Here is a 9,766-nt window from a genome sequence, read left to right as displayed (position 1 = left end):
GGAATCCAAGATAAACCAGTAAATCACACATGGTTTATCTCTCATTGAAAAGAAAATTAATAATATGACATCTGAATAAACCAAAGAAAAAACCTATCGCCAAGTCTCCATAACTCCATTTAATGGCAGGAAAGGATGGAGTCAAGGTCAAAAAGAAAATCATGTCCATGTCAAACGCCCCAAAAACCTTCAGTCTAGATGAATTTATAAGTTTAAAAATGTTTCAGTTCAAGATCATTGGACTGCTTTGTGTGAAACAATTTCAATACTAAAGGGCATCAACATGCGGTTTGATTTTTAGAGAGGACAGTATATCATAGGATATGAAATGATGCAGTTTGGTCCATCTTCCTTCAAAATTGAACTTGCAGTTCTCTCTCTGGCCATAGGGCCACGGGACAGCAGCTTTGTAATGGAATGTGGTAAGCAGAGTATGATTGGCTGTGAGGCAGAGGGAGCGACAAAGCATGACTGGCTGTGAGGCAGAGGGAACGACATGTACCTTTTAAAAAGTACTGCCTGTAACAACAATGAGTCACACAGAAAATAGTGGTCTATAGATTGTATGTATGCGTATGAAATTTGATTTCTACAATAGTCAAGGTCTTATTAAGAAGGAACAGTCTTTACAGTGTGTTGTCATTGCTTTGCTAGACTTCAGATTCATTAAGCCACACATTAAGAAACAATTTCTCAATCCTACATTGTTTCCCTTTCATAGTTTTAAGATATGGGAGAATATCACTGGAACTATTGTTTTTAAGTAGACATCTGCACTGAGAGTATAAGGGAAAGGCGCTGGGGAAACCAACTCTACCCTGGTGTAATAGCTTGCACCTTCAACTACTCAAAACCAAAGTTCAGATCGCTGACCTGGAATTCAAAGTTGCAGATAATGACTTTTTCTTCAGGGGGATGAAATATCACTACAGTCTCCACAGCTCTCTTTTTCTACGTTCAGTCTGAACACAGCCATCACAAAGATATATTACAAACAATGCTGTCATTTTTAGTTTATTGTTGAAATCTTAAATGCATTATATCAATCACTATAATTAGCTTTGTAAATTATAGTTGCAAAAATGATACATTATATTTAGCACAAAACATATCAAATTTTTTAAAAAGTCTGTATCATTAAAATGTGAATAATCAGTCATTTCAATATAACTTATGATGTAAAAGCACATTAAACAGTCAGCAGAAGTATGAATATCTTTTTTATTAGATAAAATGCAATCTAGTTATCAGACAACCGTTTCAATGTCAGCATCAGTGTGGCACTAAATGGAATGATCTAGAAAGATGGTGTTCATTGGGGGAATGGACATATTAAAGGTCAGAATGAATGTGCCCTGGCCTTGTGCCTCGCCAGCAATAATACAATTCAAAACAAAGGCAACTGCTTCCAGCACAATCCATTCTAGCTGGAATCCAGATCAGCTCAAAATAATGAGAGCAGCTTTAGGGTGAATATCCTCCCTCAAAACTCTAGAAACATCGGTTAAGAGATGCTGAGAACAGACAGATCCTCAAAAAAAATCAGATGTGTACACCGAGTAAAGTCTCATTTGCTGGTGAGACTTTTAGTCAAAACTGGACCTGAGAGGCACATTTGGAATCAGTACCCCTAATTATGAGGTTTGAGTAAACAAAAGATCACAGTGGATTAATTTCTGTTAGTTAGTATTAGGAATGGTCGAACCATTGAAGAAATAACTAAGGGCCTCAAGTCTGTTTGGAAGGGGGTCACAGCAACATAAGAACTCATTCTGGCCATCACGTCAACCAGCGGCTTCCTTCCCACAGTCCCGGGCCTCCTGTACAGAGACAGGAAGGGGCTGTTCCAGGGTGGACGGGTTCACTGCTTGAGCACAGGCAGCTCACGGGGTTTGAAGAAGGCTTGAGACATCCCCATGGCATAAATATACACCTTAGAGTCCACCACAATCTTCTCCTTCTTCAACAACTCTACAAAAGGCAATCAATTTAAACTCCTTTGAGAGACCGTTATCATCAACCATTAGTGAACTGGTTTAGTTAGTTCTAAATCATCACTAATATTCACTGATGTAACAATATATATTTGAAACTATGCCTCATTCTTCTCTCAAGGGACTTACCATCAATTTTCAGCTGAAATTCATCTAGAGGTAGAAGAATAACTTCAACAAATTCTGAAAAAATGAGAAATTGTAATCTTTATGTCAAACTGTAAGGGATCACAAACAGGATGCTTCAGAACTAAATACTGATTAATTGTGAGTGTAAAATTATTTACCTCCATCACCTATAAAAAGAAAGGAAAAAAAAGAGGTCATTACCTGAGCAAAAATACATAGGAAGTTGTTTTATGACATGCTAGGTCCCTAGCCTATACGGTAGATACAAACCTTCCTTGTTCACATATGATCATAATTACTGGCAGGCAGCTGGTGTCACGTGGTCTACACTTGCCACTTAACTAAGGACCACTTCCTGGAAAACCACATGACTCTGGCTGAAATTACGATTCATACATTTTCAGAAACAGTGCACTGGGTCAAACTGTTCAGTTACTGAGAGCTGGGATATCCATTTAACAAACAAATTAAAAATTTTGAACAATGTACCCCATACACTTTGAGTGATTTTACACTATTTATGTTGTAATGATGTCACTCACCCAACTGCTGGGTGGGATTGATGTTCTCAATGTCATCTCCGTTAATATTCACCATGACGATCTGTGTGGTACAGTTGGACAGGCCTGGATCTAGACAAGTGACTAGTAGCAGGAGAGAGAAAGACACTCACAGTCAGCCAGCATGCGTTTGGGGTAATTTACAAAAGCCAGCTAAGGTACTGGAAATCGACATGAACATTAACGTAAAATAAATTTGACATCAGCAAAAAAGTTATTGTATGCAAAACAGGGCACTTGACCTTTCTTTAGGTGTCAAATTCAAAAGTTCAGCTGATATATAAAGATGTTCCATGATCTTAAATATCTTCACGTTATTTAAACAAATTTCTAGCGTCATTTTCCTGCTTTTATTTACCCTTGGTCTTACCACACAAGTAATATAGAAAGATAGTGCATGTGTTGTCATTTTATCAATTCAGTGAAGAAGAACATTTTTTCTACTTGATACTTAATCCATTTCCTGACTGGCGGCTGTAAAGTAATACAGTTGTTGTCGTCCTGCTAACTGACAGGATGTAGTGTATAGAAAAGCCAATCACACCTGGGGTGACTCCCACCACCTCCCCTTTGTAACCAGTCTCCTCTTTCAGCTCTCTCAGTGCAGCAGTCTCTGCACTCTCATTATCATCAATCAGACCTGAAACACAGATATGTGCCAAAAGAAAAAAAATTAATAGGCTGGATATTAACAAAGCTATGAAGATCCTGCCAGAAAGGAAACAATACAGTTTAAAAATTCTTAAGCAAATGTTCATATGCGACTTAACAGCAGGGTACATAGAATTCAAGCCTGCATGTTTGATATTGCAGATCTGACAAAGTTAAATATGGGTCATTTTCACACCTGCTGGAAATTCCAGAGTGTAGCAACCCATTGGTGGCCTGAACTGCTTCACCATGACAACACAGTCTTTGTGTAAGGTCCTCTTCAGTATTGCAATGATTCCAACACCTGTCAGTCAACGCAAGATATCTGTTACAGCATTCACCATAACTGTCACTAAGTATCTGTTGACACATCTGTTGACCCACACAAACACACACCATCTGCAGTAGTGTTGGCCTGCCTAGTTGTTCTCTTTGCTGTCTCCCAAGTTCTGTTTACAAAGAATAAAGAACAAAAAATATTACAGAATTCATGTTACTTCCAGCTACTTGTAAATATTTTATAATGGCTGTTAATGAGGACAGGAATATGGCTCGTTAATAACGCAACAAAAACAGTGCAGAGGACGAAATGACTGCAAGTAGATCTCTGTCTTTATGAGGTCTCCATCAAACCGTCTTGGACTGTTATGAAAGTAATTTGTTCAATGGAAGGAAAGGGAAAGGAACAGAAGAAGACCATATTATAAACACAGAGGCGGTAGTTCCAAAGCAAGCACCACACGATTAATGTCAGAAAAATACCTTGTATTTCCTGACGGATCGATATACGTGGTCTTCTCCAGTTTTACCCATTTCCCACTTGCAATGACCTACAAAGAAGCCATTTAACAATAACGGTAAAGACACAAGGGCTTTCTATACGATACAAAATGACGATAAACTCTGACCCATGAATTAGTAACTAACTCTTACCTCCTCTTTGACAACGTGCGGTACCGTGGTGGATTTTTTTGGACTACTCATCCCTGCCTGTTTATGGGGTAGTTGTCTGTCAGTGAACTCCGCATTCAAGGGCCACGCCGCTAATTCTGCACGTACAACAAAGAATTAGGGAGCTAATAGACCGCATGCAGAAGTGCTGCTCTAGAGTTCTATAGGCCAAGATCGTTAACAGATACAACCGAGCGGTTTAACGCAACAATTTGTCGTCACATTATGTTTCTAATAGTTTGTGCAATTCTTGTAGAGAAAAATATAACTTCGTTGGAAATATGGTTTATTGACCCATAAATTACAAATACAGTCTCTCATCCGTATGTATACTTTTAAAGATTCGCAAACCCTTAAAAACAGTTGTTACTACTCACATGTGCTTGCCTACACGCAAGATTTTACAATTCCTATGAAAAATTTGTCTTAACTTTGAAATATCCGCCCACTTGTGCACCTTAAAATATCTCCCCCGTACGGCGAGAGATGGTGTGCTGTGATAGTTTGGCCCCCTAAGTGGATATATGCAATTCTCTAAATAATGTATGTATATATTAATATTTTAAAATAAAATAAATATCAAAATGCACTGAAATATTGAGATTTCACCTACTAACGTTTCAAATTCGATATAGGAACTTATTGACATGGGTCTCGTTTTACCTAATATTACTTTGCTGTTGCACACGTTTCCGGAGTAATTGAAGCATTATGAAGAAGGAGCAGGTTGTCAACTGTCAGTTCTCGGTCTGGTACCCATTATTTAAGAAACATACGATTAAAAGGTAAAGCAGTCAGATCAGCTGTTTATGAAGTAATTTCCCGTATGGTCCACGCTGTTCTGAGGAAATTTAGTGATGTAGACTGCATTAAAACTGAGGAGGTGTACTGTGCTAGCTAGCTAACATGTATTGTTGTCAGTAATAGATATTTCAGTTACTTGGAACGAACTCAGAAGCACTGTTTAATGTATGTGAGATTGGACAAAGACCTAATTTGGTGGAACAAGAACATAAATGCTGTTGTCTAATTAAAGCCATGGCTTTGTAACATGTGCAAAAAGAGTCTAAAGTAAATGCGCAATAACATTACATGGCAAAGGTGAACAAAACACGGGTCCATACGGATACGGCAGTTGTTATATCATAGTGTATTTTGTCTCTGTGTGCGTCTCGTGTCGTGTCAGTACTGAAATATATATATATGTAGTTGACTAACAATGGTGTGTTCCAGTGTGATCCTTCCGTTGCCTCAGAATGTAATCGACTACTTGCTTGACGATGGTACACTGGTCGTCTCAGGAAGGTGAGTTTTGAGCTGTGCTGACTCATCAGTTGATCATTTCATCTAACTGAAATTTTCATTTGATGGCTGTTTTAATTTTACAGTGAACTCACCAGTCAGTCCTCACGCACCAACAACAGTGACTCTGAAGAAGAAGAAGACATTCAGGTATTTGATGTTTAATTATATTTCACTGATCGTGTTAGTTCTATATAGTAGGCATGGTAACATTTTACTTATCATAATTCAGTTATGCAGTGTCTCTTTGCTCTTATGCAGTTGTTTTAATTATGTTGTACTTTTATCAACATGCCAGTGGTCTGATGATGAGACAACAACAACAGTGACGGTAAGCATTTGATGTATTACTTACATTGCAGCAGTTGTTTTAAAATCAGTGAATACAGAAATATCATCTACAATTGTTTTCTGAGTGTATTCTACTATTTTAACTTCTATACCAGAGTTATTAAGCTTCCAGATCTAGAGTCGCTGCTCATTATGTTTGCAGTATAATGATTACACATACCTCTGCTCCCCTCAGAGAGACCAATCCTTAATCAGAAGAGCGCGAAAACTTGTGGCTCAGATATTTAGGGCCAGAATTGAACAATCCAGCTCTGTTTTCTGTCTTTGAAATATGTTCTCAGCGTGATATTTTTTCTGTCAATTGCAAAGTGATGTCAGTGCCAACAATATAGATATCTGTTGTGATGACTCTTTCTTTTCAGGCACCAGAGTTCCCAGAATTCAACTCCAAGGTACAAGAAGCTATAAATGCCCTGGGTGGGCGTGTGTTTCCCAAACTGAACTGGAGCGCTCCTCGAGTGAGTTCATCACAACAGCAACACACAAAGCACATTGCATACATGACACTCAGAGTGGGAGGGGGGAGGAACGAGCGTGGTTGTTATGTGTCTGTGGTGTACTTATTTTAACTGTTACATAATTGTTGTGTAACTGTTGTAAAGTAACTCTCTCTCTCTCTCTCTCTCTCTCTCTCTCTCTCTCTCACTTTCTTTCTTTCTTTCTTTCTTTCTTTCTTTCTTACCTGTTCAGGATGCAAACTGGATTGCTCTGAATAGTTCTTTGCAGTGCCAGAGTCTTAGTGATATCTTCCTGCTTTTTAAGAGCTCAGACTTCATCACACATGACCTTACACAGCCGTAAGATAACTCAGCATACACTCTCTTTAACACAAACAAAGGATAGAAATGTTGTAGTTTTTGCAGTATCTTACTTTGCTGCATAGAGGTTTTAGGTGCCATTATATCTCATTGCAAATGTTAATTCTTGACTGTTTGGATGTTGAAATATGTGATTAATATGTGAAAGTGCATACACAAAGCAAGGGGATAAAACCAGAAACACTCCTTAATCAACTGAATGCTGCCAAGACTACAGCATGGTAGATGTCAGGGGTCACCTTTGCCTCACTTTTCATCCTTTCTTTGTGCATTTGGCCCTCATCCCCCTGTTTTTGCTCATAACAATTACGTGCTGTTGTGGATGGTTATATTTTTTTTTTCTCCTTGGTTTGCTTACACGGCAGAACAAAGTAACTGAGAGTGATGACAGGGAGCAGATTTATGCCAGTGTTTTTAAGGAATGTGTGTGTGTGTGTGTGTAAGAGAGAGGGAGCATGTAAATGAGCAGGATTTGATATACTACCCCTTGGTCTTGACTCTGAATGTAATACAATTTGGCCAGGAGAAAAAGAAAGAAAGGCGACTGTGAGTGTTTGTGGACACTGTGTGTGATAGTTGTTCTTTTTGTCATATTCTGTTGCACATATGTGCACATATGTTTAGTTTGGGAGGCATTTTTATGCCAGAGAGAGAGGTTCCTCTGAGAGAACTTTGTGGTAGTATTTTAGCAGTGTGTTGATTTGTTCAACAGGTTCATTCATTGCAGTGATGACTCCCCTGATCCAGTCATAAATTATGAGGTACAGGACATAACTTAATCACAGATATAACACACACACTCAAACATTGGTTGTTTTTTCTTACAACCTCATTTCTTGTGGCTCTTGTTCCCAGCTGGTGTTGAGGAAATGGAGTGAACTAATTCCAGGGGGCGAGTATCGATGCTTTGTGAAGGAGAACAAACTAATTGGTATGAAAGGGACATCTACTAACAAATTCAAACTGATATCACTGACAACCCTAAGCTGTATAAACATATGTCGCAATGCCTTCAATCTGTAAATAGCCTGTTCTGATATAACTGTATTGTGCTGTGGTCAGACAGTATTGTAACCAGAGGGGCAGTGTATGGCTCTTGTAATGTTGGGGTGTAGTGGACTAGCTGTTCTGAGAGCAGTTTTGTATTCTCACAGGAATCTCTCAGAGAGACTACACACAGCACTACCAGCACATCTCCAAACAGGAGGCTAGCATATCTTCCTCCATACAAGAGTTCTTCAGGGACCACATCCAGTACCAGTTCCCCGATGAAGACTGTAAGTCTCTGTTTGCGTTTAGATGGGTTTGTCTGTGTGAGAGCAAGACAGAGTACATGAAGTGTCCGTAACTGTTCTTTAGCGTTACATTAATAGGTTAGTACTACTGTAGTATGCTACCCCTTTAAGAGTGTGTATGTTATGGGGGCAGTATTGTATCTAGTCCTTTACACCTGGCCTTCTTTGGTCTCTCCTTTAGTTGTCTTGGATGTGTACAGAGACAGCAGGGTAAGAACAAATGAAGACACTGCTTCCTCATGTCAGAGATAAAATGGGCTTAATCCAAGCCAAACGTAAGTGTATGTGTGTTTCTGTACCAGGGACGAGTGTGGTTAATTGACTTGAACCCCTTTGGGGAGGTCACTGACTCTCTGCTCTTCACCTGGGAGGAGTTGACCTCTGGAAATAGTCTAACAGACAATCAGACAGGAGAAGATACAGCACTACAGGTATTTTAATGCACATACACCAAAAGCTAGGTGGAGCACAATATATCTGAAGATTATGGCTGCCTTTCTGATTTGATCAAAATTTTCTGTACTTTATACACTGTATTTGTTATATTATGATCAAGAAATCCATATGGTACTAGGAATGACCAGCGTTAACCAGTCAGAATGCAGCGACAGATTACACAGGAATTCTGTGTTCTGTGGCATGGAGTATTTATCCTTAATGGATATTATTACTCTTTGGCCTTAAATTTCTGCTTGGACCTTATCTCTGTCTGTCTGTCTGTCTGTGTGTGTGTGGTTCCGTGTTACCAGGAGTGTCCGGCATTCAGGTACACCACCAGTGAGGTGACAGTTCAACCGAGCCCCTGCTTGTCCTACAGAATCCCACGGGACTTTCTGGATTTGTCCACTGGAGAGGATGCATATAAACTCATCGACTTCCTCAAACTGGTGGGGAGGGTTTTAAAGCAGTAACTCAGGGAAACTATGCAGTAGTTTTAGAGAAATGAAACAATGACTCAAGAGGAGCTGTGACAATTTAAACCTTACTTTTATCTGTTTCCACATGTAGAGACTGCCAAGCCCGAGTGATGGGCCTGTTCTTACACTACTCTCTCCATTTGTTTTGCAGAAGAAAGGTCAGCAAGAGGAGGAGTCAGACGAAGAGGACGCGGGACCTCAGTCATAACTGAGCAGAGAAAAGACCCGAAAAGGAGTCAGACGAGAGAGATTTTTTGTCTTTTATTGCACCTGTTCTTTCCCTTAGCATTTGACACCCCCTGCTGTCTTTTCCATTGAGGAAGTTGTACGGTGCCCCATCACATTTGTAGAGACTGTGTCAGGAGTCCTAAGCAATAATAATGGGAATGAATAATGATGTGATGTAATGATGTGATATATGGGGTGAGAGTGCTCCCTGACGACTCTGCTGTGTCTTTGACACAGCCTCACGTTAATGGTTATGTGTCTTTCACAAAATGCTCTTTTGGTTCATTCCTCCCCAGGGTTTGAAAATAGAGGAAACAAATTATGTTTTTATACAGCTTATCCATATAAATATCTTGGTAATGTAATAAACATTTTGCTTCAGATTTGTCTCAGTTGGGTTTTGTTTTCACTCTTTCCATCTACAAGTTGTCTCTACTACAGATCAAATCTGATGCCTACATTTCTTTGAGACTTCCATCCTAGTGTTTGTCTATTATGAAATAGGCGGGTGTTGGTATCTGCCTTTGTGAACAATTAATGTTTGGGCATGTTGATCACTAATAACCTACA

The 9,766-nt window shown here is 39.3% G+C and overlaps 2 protein-coding genes across 2 annotated transcripts; one reads left to right on the top strand and one right to left on the bottom strand.

Moving 5' to 3' along the window:
* Nucleotides 1-1,163: 1,163 nt before the first annotated feature.
* nudt5 (nudix (nucleoside diphosphate linked moiety X)-type motif 5) lies at nt 1,164-4,708 on the bottom strand. The gene is made up of 10 exons (XM_030776063.1): nt 4,663-4,708; nt 4,268-4,383; nt 4,097-4,164; nt 3,731-3,783; nt 3,531-3,638; nt 3,228-3,323; nt 2,666-2,767; nt 2,282-2,290; nt 2,124-2,177; nt 1,164-1,971 (listed from the first exon to the last, which is right to left on the bottom strand). The coding sequence occupies exons 2-10, from the start codon at nt 4,316-4,318 to the stop codon at nt 1,862-1,864; spliced, it is 651 nt and encodes a 216-aa protein (XP_030631923.1). The 5' UTR covers nt 4,319-4,383; nt 4,663-4,708; the 3' UTR covers nt 1,164-1,861.
* Nucleotides 4,709-4,996: 288 nt separating this feature from the next.
* Nucleotides 4,997-9,504, top strand: cdc123 (cell division cycle 123 homolog (S. cerevisiae)). The gene is made up of 13 exons (XM_030779567.1): nt 4,997-5,070; nt 5,519-5,590; nt 5,674-5,737; nt 5,886-5,918; nt 6,301-6,396; nt 6,629-6,735; nt 7,469-7,517; nt 7,612-7,687; nt 7,911-8,033; nt 8,233-8,261; nt 8,354-8,482; nt 8,801-8,938; nt 9,120-9,504. The coding sequence occupies exons 1-13, from the start codon at nt 4,997-4,999 to the stop codon at nt 9,174-9,176; spliced, it is 1,047 nt and encodes a 348-aa protein (XP_030635427.1). The 3' UTR covers nt 9,177-9,504.
* Nucleotides 9,505-9,766: the final 262 nt, after the last annotated feature.

This window comes from Chanos chanos, chromosome 1, assembly GCF_902362185.1.
Source record: "Chanos chanos chromosome 1, fChaCha1.1, whole genome shotgun sequence".
NCBI lineage: Eukaryota > Metazoa > Chordata > Actinopteri > Gonorynchiformes > Chanidae > Chanos > Chanos chanos.
The sequence above is the reverse complement of the archived record's forward strand: the minus strand, read 5'-3'. Positions and strand labels throughout refer to the sequence as shown.